The following is a 22,540-nucleotide window of genomic DNA, read 5'->3' on the forward strand; positions in this document are numbered from 1 at the left end:
GGTAACAACAGGCGGTCTTATCGCTAGAAAGCGATCTCTTCTAGACAACCTACCTATTTACCTACCTATTTGATTTTTATTTCTAACCGCATGAAAAGTTTCAATGGCGGACTTAATGCAGAGGTGGCCAACTGAAGGCGAAACCGAATGATAATAAAAGTTTTTCCTAAAAAGAAAGCCAAAATCATTTCTGTAGGTAGGTACTTGTTTAGATCAATTCAGTTCTTAATGAAACCATAACCAATCATCTTAAATAAAAACCACGTAATTTCGTATGAGAGTAAACCATTCTTATTATGATAATGGTTAATTCTTGACATATTTTATATAATGCAAGCCCTAGGCGAAATGGCCGACACTATGTCTAATAAATTTATGGGCCTTCATTTTCGAGTTGATCGGCGCTCGAAATTATAATCGTCGTGCTCGAGGCGCGGCGGGCCTGCGTGCGCGCAAGTCGGAGTTCACTGCGCATTTCAGCGGGTTTATCGAAAGAAACGTCTCTTCGATATGCAAATCGAGTTTGATTTCATTTGCGTAAGTCGTTACATTAGTTTTATAATATGTTGATTGTCGTAGATTAGATTATTTCTGAAAGTAAAGAGTAATAATTTTTAAGAAAAAAAAACTGCCTTCCTTTGGGGTTCTGGTGATAAATACTTTCAAATGTTGGATTATGTTTGTTATTCGATATCTCCGTCATTTCTGAACCAATTTTGAAATCTGGATGATTCTGAAGTACTTACAGATGAGAATGATTATCAGAACGGAACTCTAACCAGGGACGGCTCACTGTTCATCAGCAGTTCCACTGCATACACTGTTCTGGACGTAAGTGCATGCTGTTCTTATAAAAATACCAAAGTTATAAGTGTGCCGTTCAGATTTGAGGAGTTCCGTTCATCAGCAGTTCCACTGCAAAATGTCACTGTTCTGGACGTAAGTGCATGCTGTTCTTTAAAAATAAAAATCACCATATGTATGCCTTTCAGATTTGAGGAGTTCCTCCAGGATCCCATCATCAGAACTGGGTTCTGAGAAAAATGGGACCAATCTGTATGTATATACATTCAATCAAAAAAAAATTTTCAAAATCGGTCCAGTAACGACGAAGATATCGAGGAACAAACATTAAAAAAAAAATACAGACGAATTGAGAACCCCTTCCCTTGAGATTTGGAAGGCGGTTAAAAAGTTACGTAGGTATTTGTTGCGTAAAAGAAAATTTATTAAACAAGAGTACAGTCACACCCAAAAGAGTATAAATTAAAAAGTGGCAACATTGTAGTATTTAATTTCTACTCTTTTTTGTCAGACTGTATGAAATATTAGTGAAACAAACAGTAGCGATAGTTTAAGGCCATGTTTAACGACTATAAGTTGCAATATAATCTAATAGAAATCTTTAATTCACCTGTACCTAATAAATAAATAAATATTATAGGACATTCTGACACAGATTGACACCTAATATCAATAACTTTAGGTCGGTACATACTGACAATGGAGCCAATTCTCTTCTACTGTCTATGTATGTAAATGACCCAAGTGTGATAAGAACATTTTTGTAAGGGAAAATGAATTAGGTAATAAATTATCATTTAGATTGCAACAAAACATTAGATAGTTTCTAGATATTTAGATTATTTTTCCTAATTCCTCTTAGAAAATGTTTAATTATGCTAGAAAAACCTTAGGTGCCCCGTAGCCGAATGGAATTTCTGCGACGCGAAACGCCACCTGAACGCCGCAGAAATGTAGTCTGGCTCTTTCGCGCCAGTACGCAAGAGCGATATAGATAGATACCTCGCTACGAAAGATATATTATCGTGAGCGTTTGTGCATTCGGCTACGCACACTGAATAGGTTATTTATTGGGAAAGATAATTTTCATGTGTTCATTCTTTAGAAAAAATAGTTATCAACATAAGAGTATTAGCATATTAGCTTAAGTGAATTAGCATATTACTTTTTTATTCATTGTTATCAATTTTATTTTTATTTAAAGAAGTTCAAAAGCAAAATATTTAAGTAAAAAAACTATTAATAAAAAGGTCATAAATGTCGTTATACACACCAAAGTACGGAAACGACATGTCGTGCTTAATGATCTAGAAACATCGACCGAGAGGAGACCTAGCAAAAGTTAATGCCATCCAACACGCATCACTATACAGTCGCTATCATATATATCGAAGCTGACAAAGCACTCATAAACATAGAAACACGCACTCTGACGTCTTGACAATAGAGGCGTATTCCGAGATTTGTGACAGCTTTGACAGTTCCGATATATTTTATGGTGAAATGTACGAATAAGTACCCGCATTGTTACCGGTACAAAAACTTACCATCATCCAAATCTTTATGCCATTGTGATAGGGTATACCTAGTTTTTCATTAAATGTTTATACATCACAAGATTCACAACCATGTTCCCATAGACACTGATAATTTAAAAATCCGAAACCGCATTGTTTTTGTCTTTCCGCGATTCGCTTTTCCTATGTGAACGCATTCGTTACATTTTTCATGCTCATTACACCTTCTAACTACTTAATGACAGCGTATTTTCTATTTATATGTGTAGCAATTTATTGTTAAGAATAGCGCTAAATCGCGGCTATTAAAATAATAAATAAATCTAGGAAATAAATATTATTAATAATATTTCTCAGATTGACTAAGCCCTATGGAAAGTTTTCTCTGGCTTGTGTTGTGGGTCACCGGCAATAACATCGCACAAGGCTAGCAAAAATATCTGGCACAATCTTATTTCTAGAGCCATAACAGCCATCCGAGGACACTGGTATACAAAATATACAAAAATATGCATAGAAAACTTTTATGACTTCAGCAGTTCTCAAAAAGTTTGTTTAAAAATTAAGGAAAAAGTTAAAACATTTGTTTGTTTTTTGTTACCAAGATTTATTTGATGAATTGATTTTTTTTGTAAGTTTTATTTCGTCATTAAGGTTCACTAATAGTATCTATATTTTCTTAATTCCTGTATATATCTTATGAAAGTCAACTTATATTACTTAATGTTGGTAACAAAATAAGATCAATTTTTGCTGACGTGGCTATATGTACAAAGTTTTTGGGAACTTATTTCAAAAAAAAAAAAAACCCGTAAGAGCGTGTCGGGCCACGCTCAGTGTAGGGTTCCGTAGTTTTCAAAATTACTAAACCTATCAGTTGAAAACAATTTTTCTAAAAGTCTTTATAAAGTTCTACTTTTGTTGATTTTTATATTTTTTAACATATGGTTCAAAATTAGAGGGTACGCACATTTTTTGTCCTTTAGAGCGATTATTTCAAAATATTAATATTATCAAAAAACGATTTTAGTAAACCCTTATTCATTTTTAAATACCTATCTAACAATATATCACACGTTGGGGTTGGAATGAAAAATCAAATCTGTCCCCACTTTACATGTTTAAAAGTCCCGAACAAAACATTTTTTTCACTTTTTATTTTACCACTTTGTCGGCGTGGTTGATATACATATTGATACAAATTCCAGCTTTCTAGTGCTAACGGTCCCACTGAGATTATCCGCGGACGGACGGACGGACGGACGGACAACAGACAGACATGGCGAAACTATAAGGGTTCCTAGCTGACTACGGAATGTAAAAAGTTTTTAAGAACTGCTTATTTCAAAAATAAATATCCTTGCCGGGATTCAAACTCAGGACCATCGAGTTAGCAGGCAGAGTGCTAGGCCAAACCGGTCGTCAGCAATGATTAATCGCATCGGATCGCGTTGAGTGCATCGGATCTGAGTGCGGAAATGTACGCGCACGTGCGCCGCGCTTGTGCAGCCTCCTAGCAAAAAGCGAATGGCTGTTTTATGGAAATAACACCATTTATCTCGTAAAATATGCTTGACGACAAAGCGACTTGTACGGGAAACGACGCATGCATTATCTATGTCCATTCATGTGAAAGGGTACAGGGTTTATTGGTTAGTTTGGAATTCTAAGTTTTGTTGTGTTTTTTTTATACGATCGGAGGCAAACGAGCAGACAGGTCGCATGGTGGTAAGTGATCACTGCCGCCCATGGACACCCGAAACACTAGAAGTGTTGAAGATGCATACCGGCTTTAAGATGGGTGTACGCTCTTATCTTGATGGTTTGAGGTCGTATCGGTGTGTGACAGCATATGCAATTGGTTGAAACGAAAACCAATATGTTGATGTGACACATAGGTATACTATCATGACATGAGACACAAATACATACCTACAACAAATTGTGTAAAAATAGTAGTGTACAGACACAGTGAAATTTATATAGAACTAGCTTTTGCCCGCGGCTTCGCTCGCGTTAGAAGGAGACAAAAAGTATCCAATGTCACTCTCCATACCTTCAACTATCTCCGCTTAAAAAATCACGTGAATACGTCGCTCCGTTTTGCCGTGAAAGACGGACAAACAAACAGACACACACACTTTCCCATTTATAATATTAGTATGAATGTGCAACTTTGTAAAGACGTTCAAGTTTCTAGTTTTACAGCAGCACATTGCAGTTACACTGTTGGCACAAATACCGCTAAATGCCAGTTTCACACTTAGTTATCATGATCTCACAGGATTTACAACATGGTATAAACATAAGCTCAACCGATATGGCTATTATATTAATCTTATTGACTAGTGTTATCGGATATCAATCATTGAGAAAGTTTGAACTCAAGTTATGATTCTTATCAATCAGCTCTGAATCTCAGTGAATCAAGTCTTGTCACTCGTTGCCCGGATTCACCACATATGTAGCATGTTTGTAAAAAATAAGTAGGTAAATACGTAGTTGTAGGACTTGTAGGCCTTTTCCGCCTGTCTGTTTTCATATTAATCGATCCGATATCGGATGTCGGAAGGATTTCTATGGAAAAATCCAAGATGGCGCCTGTAATGTATGCGATATCGGTCCTACATCCGATGTCGGATCGGATAATGTAAAAACGCACTAACACATTAAAATTTCGGTGTACTTAAGTTAAGTACATGAGTTACTTTAAAAAAACTTTTCTACATTTGTCGCCTAGATGGTACAGAGAAACAACAACGATTTTTCTACGTAAAAATTTTTGATGTTAGTGGCTACACAGCCTTTTAATAGATACGTCTCACATAGGGGTATTTCAATAAAAAAGCTGGCCATTACTCGATGCAAATAAGAAAAAATAAAAATAAATTAAAATAGCATATTTGTATTGACACAATGGAACTACTTATAAAAATGTATATAAATAATTTTGGCCAGCTTTTTTAGTCAAATACCCCTATGTGCGTCTGCAAAATACCTTATATAAGACTTGCTTGAGTATATAACAGCTTTTGCACAAACTAATTAATTGAAGCTTAGGTTCGTTGTCCATTTAGTATCTCAGTAAAGTACCTAGTTATCTTGACTACGCTCGCTTGTATCGCGTGTCTATTCAGTATATCGCTGCGATGCCAAAGTTCAGCCGGCACCGGCAGGGCAAACTGACAACGCGAAAAATGCTATAATTATCTACGGACCATCAAGTTATTATTATAAGTCAATTAACAAGGGTTAATATTATTTAATGAAAGTACTTGTTATAGAATTTTTTATTTGAAATTAAAAATAAATATCAAAAAGGTCTACTGCTGTGTGACGAAGCGTAAAGCTTGTCCTTATTAGATATTTTGATTCGCCTGGCGCCTCATAGAATATAAAATTGTATTATTTTTATGACACATTTATGCCGATACTAGGAAAATTTATGTATTTATACTCTTACTCATGAGTTTAGACAGCATACTAAATGGGTACTAAAATTACATACCAAAGCATAATGATCGTTATTAAATACTAAACTAGACTTTTATGAAGTTGCTTATAAAAATGATATCATTGTTAAATCATCAGCGTATAGGGCTGCCATCCGTCAGAATCTCGTACAATTTTGAAATACGATATAGATGTATACCTCTAATATGCAAGGGAGGTAAGATTGAAAGTTGAAATAAAATAAAAACAATTTAAAAACAGTTTCCAAGATACAGACTCGATTTTATTGTTCCTGTACGATTTAGCCAATGTTTCGTAAAAAAACTCACAATTTTTCGTTGGTAAACTTCGGAGATAAGGGGGGCGGGGGGAAAACGGTATTTTTTTTACCAAAATTATTTTTAAAAAATTATAAGAAACTAGCTTTTGCCCGCGGCTTCGCTGTCGCTAAATTCAAAAATCGCGGAATTCTCCATACAACCTCTCAAATCGATAGCGTAAGTAGTTCTTGAGATATTTAGTAATGTGACAGACGGTCAGAGTCGCATCATAAGGGTTCCTTTTGTACCTTTGTGGTACGGAACCCGGAATTTTAATTTTTTGTAAGAAAAATTGTTTTGTTTTTGTTTATTGCAAATTACACATTGTGTGAAAAAAAATCAGCGTATGTTTATTTGAAGAATGCTTATTTTATTATTAAATTAAAACGGGACTTAATCGCGTAAAACTTACGTTTTATATTTAACCCGACGTTTCGGACTTGACATTACGTCCGTGGTCACGGGTAGACTGGCTGGGAGTTGTAACAACATCTTCTAGCTGTACGAGTTTTTCGAACTACCCGCACTTGATTGTCATCAGTCACTTTTACGCTAGGGTTGCCACTCTGCCTACATACAACACTCACGACATCCGATGGTATGAGACGGGAAGTTTTCTCACGTTTACACTTGCTAATCACTGGATTCCACGAAGATGAAATCCCTTGCCCTTCATTTTGATTGAAATTACGATGTTTCCTGATTTCAATCGCTTCACGTACTTTCCTGCTATAGTAAAGACGTTCAGTTGAAAGGACTTTGGGATTATGCAGTTCAATCCAGTGGTTCGGTCCTGACTCTAGCAAAAGTGAAGCGAAGCGTGAAGCGATTGAAATCAGGAAACATCGTAATTTCAATCAAAATGAAGGGCAAGGGATTTCATCTTCGTGGAATCCAGTGATTAGCAAGTGTAAACGTGAGAAAACTTCCCGTCTCATACCATCGGATGTCGTGAGTGTTGTATGTAGGCAGAGTGGCAACCCTAGCGTAAAAGTGACTGATGACAATCAAGTGCGGGTAGTTCGAAAAACTCGTACAGCTAGAAGATGTTGTTACAACTCCCAGCCAGTCTACCCGTGACCACGGACGTAATGTCATGTCCGAAACGTCGGGTTAAATATAAAACGTAAGTTTTACGCGATTAAGTCCCGTTTTAATTTAATAATATGAGTGAAGATCGTGTTAGTTTAAATCAATATAATGCTTATTTTATCAACAAATCAGATACCTATTTAAAAAAATATCTAGTCGATTTGACATCACCGCCAATTGTATTAATAGAAATATATGCATATCATATACAGGCGATTAACATACAAACATACCTACATCTTTTAAGCTTAGGTTAAAAAATATGTTTCGATCGGTCCTCGCAATTTCAAGATTGTGTAATTGATGCTTTTGGATCCGTGCCTTCCGAAGTAATCATGAATTTAAATAATTTTAAATTCCTAATAAGAGGTCCATTGCACATTCTCTCAAAATGTCGCACTCGACACGCTCATACTAGACGTGTGTTGCACGCAACAGCTATAATTTGGCGCGTTTGGCGTCACTAACCGTCGGAAGGCGACGGAAGCCTGTCACAGCCGCAATTACAGTACCGAGAATCGGCATTAGTTCGAACTGAACTATTTATGTAAAATAAGAGCAACCGAGCAACCTCTCGTACGGGGAAACGGCGATTGCACGCATCACTCATTAAGCACTTTAGAGCAATTTGAGGAGAGCAGAAAAAGTCGGACGGGACGCCGCAACATCGCGTGGTCAATTAAAATGTTGCCGCTCGGCTGCTGAGCTGCGACTGCGCCGCGACCAACGGTATTTTCACGTACAAAGCGGCAAATTAACTCCGCGCAGTTCCACGGAATTGCTCGTATCCTCCGCTATTTAAATAAGGCACTGTAACTAGCTTTATTTAGCAAGGTGTGGCGAGGTGCTAGTTGCTGCAGCTTTCGACTACGCGGTTTTGAACGTTTTCAGTTATTTGAAGTTAAATATGCATGGAAAGCCAATTTGTTTATCTAGTTTATCCTATTTAACACTAATATACCCATTTAATACAGTTTTCTCATTGTTGTAATATAATACATTTCATGGAAATATAGTAATGAAAATATAAATAATTATAGAATTTTACCGCTTTTTTCACTACACTAGAAAATAGCGACATATAAGTATTACAAGAAAAAACACCTCATTGCAACAGTATGTGTTTAAAACAATGATAGTTCTTGATTAGGGTTGTAAATAGAAAAAAAACCAAATGTTTTTTTTCAGAATTGTTAAAAAAAAATTTAAAAAAAAACCAAGCACCTTGGTTTTTTTTCTAAATATGGTTTTTTTTCAGATGAACAAATAATACGACAATAACGGTTTTTCGTGAGTTGTAACGTGTTTCAATAACAATAACGTAAATTTTAATTCAATTAACATTCAGTATACAAACGTTTATTGGGGAATCCCCGATGCTGCGTGTAGCGTGGAGAGGCGGTGATGTTGCCAACAGTAAAAAGTGATAACTACCAACTACAGATTTCGTAAATGTTACTTTTATAAGACCAGAAATTAAAGTTATTTGATTAAATTCGTTTAATAGTTAACATTAAGTCTAAAAAACCGTATAAAAGTATTAACTACTTTCAAATTTTGAGATTTCGTACTTTAGAAAAAAAACATACTCCAGAAAAAAAACTGTTTTTTTTCACGGTTTTTTTTCATGTTTTTTTTTCAAGCCAGAAAAAAAACCGTTTTTTTGCAACCCTATTCTTGATACGCTCAATGAGAATAAAGAGATGAAAACGAACAGACTAGACCTTAAAAAGTGAAAATATATAAGTACCTAGGTATTTTTAACTTGTATGGGTCTCAGAAACTGCGAAAGTCACATGTGTTCGAGTAGTCAGATCATTTCATGGTAATGGACCACCCACTACCAAATGCTGTATATGTATACATAATATGTCTAAATTAGTTATTAAATAAAAATAAATTCAGATTAATAACATTAAAGAAAAGTACCCGTTGTAGGTACTTAATGTCTAGCATTTTTTTTTACATTTGTAGATGATTTAGTTCCATCTAGCTAGAGCAAATGTCTCGTAAGTAAATAATAGACTTATGTTATTGTTTACAATCTGTACCGAACGTGACACACCCATGTATACACATAATATAGTAGTAATTTAATTCAATTAATTTCGGTACTCAAACGCCATAAAAGAACAAACACAAGTCGGTGGTCCATTACACATGATGCAGCAAAGTGATTCTGTGACTTGTTCAAGTTCATATATCATCTAAAGTTCAAATGCATATACCTACCATCAATCTGATAAACGCGTCTAGCTCACACGTATTTGCGTTTGCGTTAACGAGAAAAGGAAAGCACAAAAAATGTAATTCCGATACAATATTATTAATCAAAATTTTATTTAAGAATCGGCCCCTTGTGCCTTGAGCCTGCGCCTACGCAGCGCCTACCACACCCGTGTTCTAACCGTCTACTTAAAAGTAGTATGTAACAGTGTTAAGTCATAACACTTACGTCCTTTCATAAAATAATAACACTTCCGGACAAACGCGTTTTACATATTTACATTTAATGCAATTCAGCCTATTGTAGACATGTGGCGGCCTGCTTGGCTAGCAATTGACCGCGCGCCTGCGCGATACGCCACCACCGCTGCCGTGGCAACGAGGAAAAACGGTTACTTCAACTGAGAGCTAAAATCGGGTTTCGCAATTTCTCGTTGCATATAAATAATTATAAATACTGTAACATTATGTACATATCTTTAATGTAAATACATCTGTAAATAGCATCTGCGTATCTTTCCTGTAAGTACTACCATCCTTACCTGCATACCTGCTAGCACTCCACATTGGTGACCATCCGACAGCACGAAGATGTCGAAGGAAAATTTAAGTAAGGAGTGTGTGGACGCGACCGAGGAGGCGCAGGTATGTAAGGTTGGCGTCCGCGTACCGCCGTTCAACGCGGACGAGCCCGCACTGTGGTTCGCGCAAATAGAAGCTCAATTTCAACTTTCAAAGATCACACAGGATGATACAAAATTTTATTACGTCGCCGGGCAGCTGGAGGCGCGGTATGCGATGGAGGTAAAAGACGTAATAACTAACCCTCCCGCTGCCGATAAATATGGAAAAATTAAGGCGGAACTAATTCGGAGACTCTCCGCGTCTCAGGAAAAACGAACGCGGCAATTATTAGTTCATGAAGAACTCGGCGACCGTAGCCCGTCCCAATTTTTACGACACTTGCAGAATCTTGCCGGTACCGCTGCGACTTCGGAACTTCTACAAACAATCTGGTGCGATCGTTTGCCACATAATGTGCAGACTATACTTGCGTCGCAGTCTGACCAGTCTTTAGATAAGCTCGCCGATCTAGCTGACAGGGTGTACGAGTTAGCTCCACCGACGCCCCGCGCTCCACAGGTAGCGACTACTTCTGCCACCTATACAGCGTGTCCAGTTTCGCCCACCGACGCCTTGATGCAACAAGTCAACGAACTAACCAGGCAAGTAGCTATGTTAACTAGTCAGTATCAAAGAGGACGCACAAACTCACGCTCGCGCTCCGCGTCAAGATCTAGAAGACATAGCCGCTCTCGCTCAAGGATGTCACAACCGCCGCCAAACCATCCACACTGTTTTTACCACTTCAACTTTGGCGAAAAAGCACACAAATGTAGTAAGCCCTGCAACTTTGAATCGGGAAACTCCCCGGGCGGTCGGAACTAGCGGCCAGCGACTGCCCTACCTCCAAATCTGGCCGTCTATTTGTCACCGATCGGACTTCAAAAATACAGTATCTCGTGGACACAGGATCCGATTTATGTGTTTTTCCCCGGTCGGCTGTCAAGACGCCATGCCCTCAATCGAAGTTTGACCTAGTGGCAGCCAACAACTCCGTCATCCACACCTATGGACCTATGCTACTTACCATCGACTTAGGTCTAAGAAGAGCTTTTCCGTGGAACTTCACTATAGCCGATGTGTCAAAACCGATCATTGGAGTAGATTTCCTCATCTATTACGACTTGCTGGTAGACTGCCGGAACCGTCGCTTAATAGACAACCTTACGTCACTTTCGGTAGGCGCTATTCCCTACAAGTCGTCCGATAATATAGCTTCTATCAAAACTGTTGCCGGCGATACACAATTTCACGACATTTTACGCGAATATCCCGCCATCACAAAACCACCAGGTAGGCACTCTCCGTCAAAACATAACACAGTTCACTTCATCAACGTGGACCGAAGCTCTTCCTCTCATCCTACTGGGTATCCGGAGTGCCGTGAAAGAAGATCTTCAGGCTACTCCCGCAGAGCTCGTATATGGTGAGACGCTCCGTCTACCTGGGCAGTTCCTCTCACCTATGCCCGACTATAAAGTAGGAGATGTCACAGAATATGCTACTCGCTTACGCTCTCACATGGCCAACCTTTCTCCAAGACCAGCTTCGTGGCACATCAAATCAACTCCCTTTTACATCCCACGTGGCTTAGAGACTTGTTCCCACGTTTTTCTTCGAGTCGACCGTGTCCGCAGCTCACTTGAACCACCCTATGAAGGCCCGTATAAAGTCATGAGACGACAGAAGAAATTCTATTCTATTGACATAAAGGGCAAGCTAAACAATGTGACGGTGGATAGACTGAAACCTGCATATATCATGCGTGAAGAATCGCCTCAACCACCTGAGTTAGGCAGCAATGATGTCGACGTAGAGAAGCAGACGAGAAGTGGAAGACACGTCAGGTTCCCTGCTAGATATCGACCGTAGTTACGGTCTGGCCAGGGGGAACATGTGGCGGCCTGCTTGGCTAGCAATTGACCGCGCGCCTGCGCGATACGCCACCACCGCTGCCGTGGCAACGAGGAAAAACGGTTACTTCAACTGAGAGCTAAAATCGGGTTTCGCAATTTCTCGTTGCATATAAATAATTATAAATACTGTAACATTATGTACATATCTTTAATGTAAATACATCTGTAAATAGCATCTGCGTATCTTTCCTGTAAGTACTACCATCCTTACCTGCATACCTGCTAGCACTCCACAGACACTAGCATGTGAAAAACTAACAGTCAGGTATAATGGTACTACATTCCTGCATTTATTAATCGTGAATGAAGTAGCAATTTATTATTTTAGTGCAAGGCGGTTCAGCGTGTGACTTGCGATACTAGAGTTTTAAATTAAAATATGTGTGATTTTGTTAACTAAGGAAGACCGAAGCTAGCAATCAATGTAAAAATTGAAGCTGTATCCTGTGTCCTTTATCTCGCCATCTGTGGGCGCTGAATTTCCTACGCATAAAAAAATAAAATAAATACTTTATCTGCCGACTTATGTATATTTATCTACATATCAAGCTTATCTAATCGCTACCTATCATCAAGTTTAACGTGTTAATATTAAATTCCGGTTATTCACATACAAAAAGTAGTTACTGCATAATTATAGCGTTTTTGTTTGATACCAGTGTTTCACTATAATAGGAATTAGTTACTACAAGTTTCTGTTGACGCCGCCAATTATCAAATACCATTGTAATAACGACCGGCTCGTACCGCGAGTACAAATGGCTCGGTACTAGATCTCGCAGCTAATTGAACCCGTCCGCCGCATCAATCACGAGTCACCGACAACAACGAAAACACTGTTAGTTTTGCCGCTGAATTATTAATTACATTCCCACAAAAAACGCACACACGACGCCGAAACGCATAAATTTCTTCCTTTTTCACCGCACAAAGGAGCCGGGCGCCCCACAACAACGCTAAACAGATTAACCGCCCGACACGGCCGTCGCGGCATAATTTTTGGCGCCAGTAGTCCTGCCTCTAGATTAAACTAATATGAAAAGGAAATTGAGTAGAAAATGGACGAAGGCTCTATGTGTCATTAAGGATTGGTTCCGCCGCTCGAAAGCGCCGCCTCGGCCTAACTTATTTGAGTTCACTTAATTGAATTAGCATTTCGGTAGTTTTTATGAACTGCTAGTAATGTTCCGAAAGAAATTTAATAGCCTATTTTTGGTTAATAACAATAACGTTTATGTGACCGAGCTGACTAAATAATTGCCTTAAGTTCTTTATGTGGGCGAGCGAGGGTGAATTATTATGTATTAATTACTTTTTTATGTTTTATACGAAAAGTTACCTACTCAGCCTATGTAATTGCATAACAATTTATATACACAATCACATCGACATGAGGGGTTTAATATTCTGAATATTTTATTAACCTGTAAGTAGGTACCTAAGTTATTGTGAAACTTGTACCTTTCCAAAGTAATGACTAAATTAGATCCTATAAGTAAAAACTGCTCAACATAAATTAACCATGTAAATCTACCGTTACCTACCTATACTTATTATTCATGTTCCACGAAACCTTACTTGACTTATTCTGAAGATAAGTAGTTATTTGTTTTTCATGCGGAGAAACTTTATACGAGGCTGGTCACCCTTGAGACCGCATGAATAGTAATAGAGGTTAAGGCACTAGGGACGGAGGACGGGACGTAATATGCCGCTTATGGTGCGTGCTAAATCGACAATACCCGGGGGTGGCCGCTAACAAACCGTTTTATGAACGCCTCTTTTGGGCATAGCTCCAATACTTCAAACAACTTTTATACCGTGAAGAGTTGGCCAACTTAATGTTTATGTCACGCTTGGATTTATTTTCTGATTTGATATAGTTTTTGCTGTTGGTGTATATGGTCCTTAAGTTATACGGAAGCCGGTCAGAATTAGATTCGGTAGATTAGATGATCTGCTACACTTTGTACAGATTTTTGTTTGTTTAACTAACTCTGAAACAAAAGAAGCGACAGTGTTGCTTCACTGTATCGAATATGATCAGAGTGAAATATGGGTCTTATCAACGTTTAGCGTTGAAATGTGTGTGTATAATAAGTGTGTGTTAAGGGAGTGCGGCCGCGTTTGCGGCGGCGCGTACGCTGCACTCACATTCATGAGCAGGTCCGGAGAGGAGGAGCCCTTGCCGCTCATGGCGCCGGCCGGTTCATGTCACACACTCACAGCACTCGCGGCGGCGCAGGCGGCGCGGGCGGTCTGCGTGCGTCGAGCGACGACTGCCGCGCGAAGGCCCCCACCGCACAGCCCAAGCCCCCACCGCTACCGGCTGCCTCATTTCTCACTATAATTTGCGTGCTGTTCGTTTTTTACCATTATTACTCCCTCGTTTTGTTTTACGTATTATCGAGTGCATCCCGCTCGCACCGGCCGCCATGCGCGGCGAGCGCCGCCCAGATAATAGCCGCGCGCAATTACCGCGAGCAAGCCAGCCGGCGAAGGTACTGCCAACGCCATCTCGTGTCGAGAGGCGGAACTAAAAGTAGCCAATTCCTTGCCAATCAGTTTGTAAACAAAAATGATAATAAACGAAGTATGAAAAAAAAACCTAAAAATCATTCATACAGATTCATTACAATTGACCCAAAATCTTACCAACAACGTGATTACAAAATTCATACGTCAAAGTATTTTTCCGTTTATTCCTATGGCTGACTGGAATAGAAAACCGTGATAGATTCAGTCCACCATTTGTAACTGTTTTATGCGCAATAAATAATTTACTGCTTATACGAAGTAGATAAAATACAACCTACATACCGCCAGAGTAGATACCGTTTAGCATAGTCGTTCTCCGAAATCGATTAAAGATTTACTCTATCCTCCGCGTCTTTAAAATGAATCGATTTACACCCCTTCACCAAATCGCTTCTTTGTTATAAAATGTTATTTCCGGTAGACGCTGACTCAACTCCACGTCGATGTCATTCTAAGACGATGTCCCATTCGCCGATCCATCTAAGTTTCGTCATATCGGTACCTATTGATTATTGGGTGCCTATACTGCCTATACCCAAGAGAACTGGGGTCAGACGTAGAGAATACTATGTAATATTTAATATTTGATAATATGTTATGACGTGTAACCAATGCAACACTTTGACATTTAAATCTAAGTAAGACAGTATTATTTTCTCGTAGACGCAAGCTTCATCAATACACGTAATATGCAGTTTCTAGAAGAATAAAATGTGCATACATGGCAGGTACCTACCTAAAAAAGTAAGTTACATCGTTCTATGTTTATGTACATATTAATAAAAGTTTAGATGGGGATAGATATTACTACCTAAGTACCTATATTTTTTGCGTGTATAAGTATACAGAGTGGGGCCTGTAACAAAGGCGAAGAATTGAACTCTAGGCTATTCTCCTTATACTGATCAACATTTGTTCGGCGACTTTTAAAAATAACTTGTATTTTGATTTTTATCACCCTTGAAAGTTTTTTCTAAGAGGTAATGTATTGCGAATTCTGTTAAGTCTAAAGTGTGACAGACAACGTCAATGACAACAATAATGGCGTACATTGAAGCTAATATTTATTTTGTATGAAAAATTAAAAATTTAAAGACTTCATTATTTTTAAAAGTCACTGAACAAATGTTGATCAGTATAAGGAGAATAGCCTACAGTTCAATTCTTCGCCTTTGTTACAGGCCCCACTCTGTATATAATATATAGGTACAAAAGTTAACTCAAACTTTTGTACCTATATATTATTTTATTCGTTGTTTTATGACCGATATTTTGTGAAAACTACCTTATAATAGCCAGTGAGGGATTACCTAATGGCAATATTTATTTCTATACAATATAGTCAATGTACAATAATTTACACTTATACAAGCGAACGGAAGGCTACGAGTTTCGTAGCACATCGTAGACATTGCGTAGCGCGGAGAGTAATTCAAGACGGACAGGAAAAAAGAGCGGTGGAAATGTGTGCCTATGCCTACACGAAAACGAATTAAAGTAAATAATTTCAGTACAGATCCTTTGCATATAAGAAACAGAAATAGATATGGGGTTGGGGAGTGATACAGTGAGAAGTTGGTATAAAAAAAATATATAAGCTTATTTTTTCTTTTTTTTTTTCTCTTAAAATTTTAACAGCTTCCTTGCCTGTCAACAGGTATGTAGTTAGTATATTTTAGAGATTACTATGTTCGAGATTATTTAGCAATTTCAATTAAGGAATTGTTATATGAATGTGCAAACTATTTTATACTGATATGAGTGTGCCTGTTTGATATCGTCACTACTTTTTAAAAAACTTGTATCTTTGTCTGTCAATGAAAAGAAAATTGTAGTAAGTAAGTATGGAATACATATAGACTTACTGCGTTTTAACTTTGAGGAGCAGCGTGAGATACGAGATTTTTTCAAAGTACCTAGTGACGATATGCTTTTGTATGAACTTTCCACCTGCCTCCAAGCTTGACACATGATATTCAAATTTGAAAATGGTGTGCCTACCGTAGTTTTGCGCGTAAAGCGATCAGTGAATCAAGGCTTTAATGGCAGTTCATTATTATTATTACTTACATACATATTATTACTTAAGATACAATTTTTCGGCGCGGCGATGGAAATTGGCATGATTAAAAATGCAATAGAAAAATGGAGCTGTTGCCTATTTGTGATATAAAATAAAAGGTGTTGTCCGACAGAATACGGTAGGTTTTCGGTTTCTCAAATAAAATTAGGTGCTTTAGGGACTACTTCTGTTGCTCTTTATCATCTATTTTCGTGATTGCCTCGTATGAGTGCAGTGCTAGAAAGAGTTAAGGTAAACAAAACAGTGTGACCGTTCTATCGTACTGGTATGTCAACTTTTTAACGTAGGTACTGAATCGCGTCACTAAATATTACCTACTGCACTGACACTTGTGTTAAGGATATCTCTACAAACCCTAACTTCACAAACTCTACACATTGTTAAAATATGTGGCTTGGCCGTTTCGCTGACGTAAGTATTAAAATAATAGTTTCTTTGGTAACGAAACGGCCACATATTTTAACAAATGTGTAGAGTTTGTAAAGTTAGGTTTGTAGAGTTAGAATTAAGCTTGGCTTTACGTGAGATCTGATAACTTTTTTGGAAGGACAACATTATGGTATCTTGTGGCAACATTTTACATGAAAATGTTTTTGATGGGATCGGTATTTCTTTACTAGGGATAGATTGAGGGACAAAATACCAGACAAAACAACAGGATTACAATATTTGATATTTATTTCGAAATCATTTTAAATGCACTACTTAACATAACACTTTACCAACAAGGCACGTAAAATAAGAAACTAAATATGTACAGTAAAATACATTAGATCACAATAAACTTTCCGGTAACTCAGAAAATATTCCAACTAACATCGATTACGATTATGACCTCTCATTTATTTTTGAAAAGCAACCTTTAGCCTTCCCCTTCCATTACGAGGATTACATGCAACTACCAAAACTCCACCAATTTTAGATCGCCAATATACTCTTATCTTAAATTAAAATAGTTCTTCACTTATTGTCCAAGCGCTACAGGCGGCTGGAGATTATAATGTCCCTGAAACATGGTATAGTTTTCCTTCGTAGCACACTGGTAGGCAGGGAAGTGCGTAGGATACTGGCGGGTAGTATCAGGCAGGGTTGGGTACTGGTAAACAGGGCGGGTGGCCGCTACCGCGGGCAGCGGTCGCGCATACAGTGCCTCTTGTCGCATGTCCGGCGCCCAGCCCGCGCCCGCGCCGCTTCCAAACACCATTCCACTATTGTAACTGGCACTAGACACATTCGGCGCAACTGCTCCGTAGTTTAGAGAAGGAGGCATGGAAATCTGCTTCGAAGCCACACTCACAGCAGGCACAGTTCCGTAATTTGCGCTGCCTATTGACACAGCCGGCGCCTGTTCCACGGAACTCCGCTCAGTTTTCTCATTTGTAGTCTTAGCAGACTCTTCATTATCTTCAGAGGCAGTTTTCTTAGTTTTCCTCGTCACATTCGCATGGGTTTTCACATGCTTAGCTAGATGATCCGAACGCATAAATCTCTTCGTGCAGAGTTGGCACGCGAATCTTTTCTCCCCGGTGTGCGTGCGCAAGTGTCGCTGCAGCTCGTCGGAGCGGGTGAAGCGTTTGCCGCAGAACAGCCAGTTGCATACGAAGGGCCGCTCACCCGTGTGCCAGCGGAGATGAGCTTTCAGATGAGAGGTTTTTCCGTAGACTTTTCCACAGCCGGGTACGTGGCAGACGTGTTCACGCTTAGCACCGTCTTTGCCGTAGTTGGGTCCGAGGCCGGCGGCTTCTGTCAAGCAGTTGGGGCACCGGCACTTGGCGCAGCGGCGCTGGAGGTCGCGCGCCTCCTCCGCAGCGGCGGGCGGCCAGTACGGGTACTGCGGGTACGCCGGCAGCTCCCGCCAGCCGCACCACGCGCCTGAAGAGGCACTGCTGCATGACGAGAGATCTGAAGCTGGTGAAATCGCATCGCCGCGTCCACACCCGTATCCGTAACTGGGCATCATGTTCATCATCTGCAACAAACACGTACAATATGTTAATTCACTATTCACATACTAGCCTCAGAAATGTTTCCTATCGCTTAGATTATTAATTAAAAAAAAAACCTTTAGGTACTAATTTTTATCTCAATCAAATCAACGTAAACAGTCATGATCCACGCCGAAATTCGCAACAAAGTCATAATTCAAAAAAGCGGATCAGATAAATTTAAATGTTTCACAAATAACTCTATTATTAAATTACTGATCCAGCCTTAAACGTCAAAAATAATAGGTTGCCAAAGGCTATACGCGTAAACTAGGGGGTTAATAGAGTTAGGGCGGACCTGTTGCGCGGGCGGATCCACGTATTGCATATCCGGTGACGGTGGTGACAACGCAGCGCGACGATCCTTCAACTGGATAATTACAGGGCGGCGCACCGTTCGCGTCGAGACGTTTTTAATAACTGGCTTCGGATGGAGGTAACGAGCGGTTGTCGCCTTGCCCCGGCCCCCGCCCGAGGGTGCACCGCCCCGCGCGGCGCGCGCGCAGCCTCCGACACCCCACACCCCGCCACACCCCTCCGTGACTTATGCCCCTACTCATCTTATAAGAAGTCTTCACATACGTGACGTCACGCGATTCCGATTGTAGATGTTTATCGATTAATATTTATGGTATTTATGAATGCATTTATGTACTGAAAGTATTGCTTAGAAACTCAACACAACAATTCAACTTATGATGAAATTTACATTACATTAATAATTAATAACTATATTATTTTGTTATCTTAATGTTAGGTATATATTTATTTTACAACTTTACTTTTTTATTAGCATAAGATTTGTTACTTTTTGTTTTAAATTAGCCTAAGTAGAGGTCGTTTTGTCACTAAAAGGCACTGGACATTAAGACACCTATTTGAATTTGAATAGGCCTCTGGAGAAAAGGTTCTACACTGAGTACCTACATAGTACATAAATACAAAAGTATCTATTTCTAGGTAAGTAGGTTATGATTTCAGGACCCTACCAAAGAGACTGTTATTTTTTTTTATTTATGATATTTTTTTATGTCAGTATACAGTTTTCAGTGCCTAGGTAAACACTTAAACACTTACTTGCATATTTAGGTTATAGGTACTCATAATACCTAGTTATAATATAATTATTTAACTTGCATTCGATTTCGGGCCGCAAATCGTATTCGTATGTATTGAATAAAATGAATCAATAATTCCCAGCGGATCTGGTCAAGCATGTTCAGATAGCAATCTACCTAATATTATTCTTCTGTTTTGACTCTCACGCAGCGCTTAATGTTTTTAATTTTTTCTCTATTTCGGTCAGGAGTTCGCGGCACAGCAGTATGATTTATGCATATCCGAGGCCAAACCTTTAATTACACGTTGTTAAAATATGGCAGTTTGTTAAATCGTTCGAGATGCTTTTGTTTTACTAAACGCCGCTCTCTTAGAGAGAACTACTTTTCCTGTGTTCCGCCGAACTTATTAAGTTTGCTTGACTGGGTTTGTTTTTTTTTATTGTTTTACTAATGTGGTTTGTATATTAGATTTGTTCTATTAATTAATAAGGTACTGGCGCCTGATGGTCCGTTTCTTTTCCACTTTAAAAATTTCATACTTAAGTGAGAATGAGTTTTAGGTAATTAAGTGTTTATGTGCAAGTTTCTAGTAATACTTAAGAATGAAGGAAGGAAGGGAAACACCTTAGTTCGTTGCTGATTAAAGGCGGTTTGACATGAAAATAGCCTAGAAATACCCTAGAGCAGGAAATGTTTACTAGGTTACAGTCATAAAGTGTCCGTCTGAATGTCTCAATCACAAGCAATGTCTTCTAGCCAACTTCATTGAAATCTTTAGCAGGTATTCATTGATTTTTTACAATCTTTCTTGCAAGAATATGAAAATGAAAATTGAGAAAAGTTATCGGAATGTGTAATAGAAGAGGTTGTACATAATTACCTATTTATGCTGAACATGTAAGTAAGTAAGTAAGTAAACCCTTTATTGTACCACCAGAAAAATATACAATACATCAAATATAAAAGAAAAAAGAAGTAGGAAGGCGAACATATCCCTGTTAAGCATCTCTTCCAGTTAACCTAATGAAGATGTTAGATTTAATAAATAGTAACAACATGTTGGTAAATTTGATAGGCAATGCTTAAATGCATAAGTATACATTATAAGCACATTCATGTGTCTGCATTTAAATAAAATATTCTTATGTGAGTGGGCTCACAACCACTGCACTACATCATCATCCACCATTACGATCTTTAAACCATAACATCTTAAATCACCTCGCGGCAGTCTCACCCTTTTATTACAGCCCGTAAAATACATTTCCACGAAACCGCTACTGTGCAGAATGGCCAGTAATCGTTGTCACGAATGCCTCAGTAACCTGTCGACATGTTTACGACAGGGTAGAACAATAGCGCCGGTGCACGGACTAGACAATGCCGCATTTCGCTACTGTGCCCTGGTCGGTCCGAGCCCCCACAAAGCCCTCATACTGTGGACAAAGCAGACTACTAATGCGCGATGATCGCTCTCCTAGCGCCATAAATCTTGAGGGCTACTGCGTTTTTGTAAGCGTGCGAACCGAAAAAACGCCGGCCCTTGGACACTTGCGACATCTTCAATCATTTACAAGGACGGCATGTTGCGATGCATGATGAAACGAATCGCCGACTTCCTTCAATTTACTTGCATGTTTTATGGTGATTTGAATGCCGATTTTAGTTCTTTATGATCTATGAAAATAATTACATTTACCAGGAAATCTTACACAAATCATTCTAGTTACTCAATTTATTAAAAGCTCTAGGTATATCATATTGATACATCTACTTTAACTTCGTTTACAACCGGCCTAACCTGACACGATTCCGAAGCGTAAGTGTTTTTGACGTTGGTAAGTACCTGCGCTCTTTACAACCTCCTTAAATTTAAACCCAGGTTTTTAAACCGGTACCCGGTACCTATCTAGTTTCTTAGACAGGGTTGCCTCGGACCGACCTGCAGCTAAGGAACTGATCTTACCTAAATAAATTCGATACCATTCTTAATCATTTTCATACAGACTCGCATTGAATTGATATCGATTCTAGATGCATCTGAAGCTGCGGGTCATTTCCGTCGAGTCGGATATTTTACACTAATTACAGGTTTCCGATGTCATGGGCGGGCAATTAGTATTGCACGTAGTCCTTCACTTCCTGTCTTTTGGTATGAATGGGCCTTTACGAAGAGTTGCACAAAGTACCGACGTGATGGTGTCAGGTTGCTATTGTGCGCGCCAGCCGCGCTGGCACCCACGCCAGTTACCCGGCCAATTAGGTATGTTATCGACTATCGAATGTAGTTTGTTAGTAGCTTACGAGTAATGTTAAAAATGCGCGAAAATTCATACATTTACACTACCAAACGATTATTGCCATAGAGCCCCTAATACCAAGTGCATTGCATTTTTTTTTTTAATTTAATGTTACCCAAAAGTGCAGGTTGGGTCCGTTGGGTTCAATTGGTTGTCGTAGAATTTATTTCGTCAGTTATTTCCTGTGGTAGACTACATTGCAGAGCATTAAAATTTTAATGGTATCTACAACTACTTTGTGATTGATAGTAGAGACCTATTAGGCAATACTTATAGGTACCTATTAATATACGTCATCATTACGATGGTATTGAAAATAGCTCCTGCGATTAGCCATGCTTTTGAGGAATTCGCGTAAAAAACGCGTATATTTTGTTACAATGTGAAAAAATGGAGACATTCAACTAAACTTGTTGCATTAAAGTAATATGATCTCAAATCCATCACAAAGGGCACAAAAACCCAAAATTCGAGTTTAATCGTGAATAAATTTAATATCGGCATTGTACCTAGGCGGATCCGATGTTATCTGATCGGAACTTCGCTCGATTTTGCAAGGAGCCGTAAAGGAGTGAACAGCGGGCGTTGGCTTTGTCGAAATGTTTAAATCTACTTACTTTA

At 38.9% G+C, this 22,540-nt stretch overlaps 2 protein-coding genes across 3 annotated transcripts in view; both read right to left on the reverse strand.

Annotated features, from left to right (window-relative positions):
- Positions 1-14,210, reverse strand: part of LOC125227898 (transcription factor Sp9) — a 136,865-nt gene extending 122,655 nt beyond the window's left edge. For both annotated transcript variants that reach the window (XM_048132298.1, XM_048132295.1), the window contains exon 1: positions 14,107-14,210. In XM_048132298.1, the coding sequence (XP_047988255.1) occupies positions 14,107-14,148 (42 nt within the window). In that variant the 5' untranslated portion in view covers positions 14,149-14,210. The remainder of the gene's footprint in view (positions 1-14,106) is intronic.
- Positions 14,211-17,239: 3,029 nt separating this feature from the next.
- LOC125228261 (transcription factor Sp9-like) lies at positions 17,240-19,025 on the reverse strand. Its single transcript, XM_048132759.1, has 2 exons — positions 18,857-19,025; positions 17,240-18,542 (listed from the first exon to the last, which is right to left on the reverse strand). Exons 1-2 carry the CDS (start codon positions 18,884-18,886, stop codon positions 17,538-17,540), a joined length of 1,035 nt encoding a protein of 344 aa, XP_047988716.1. The 5' UTR covers positions 18,887-19,025; the 3' UTR covers positions 17,240-17,537.
- Between the last annotated feature and the right edge of the window lie 3,515 nt (positions 19,026-22,540).

This window comes from Leguminivora glycinivorella, chromosome 7 (assembly GCF_023078275.1).
Source record: "Leguminivora glycinivorella isolate SPB_JAAS2020 chromosome 7, LegGlyc_1.1, whole genome shotgun sequence".
Taxonomy (NCBI): domain Eukaryota; kingdom Metazoa; phylum Arthropoda; class Insecta; order Lepidoptera; family Tortricidae; genus Leguminivora; species Leguminivora glycinivorella.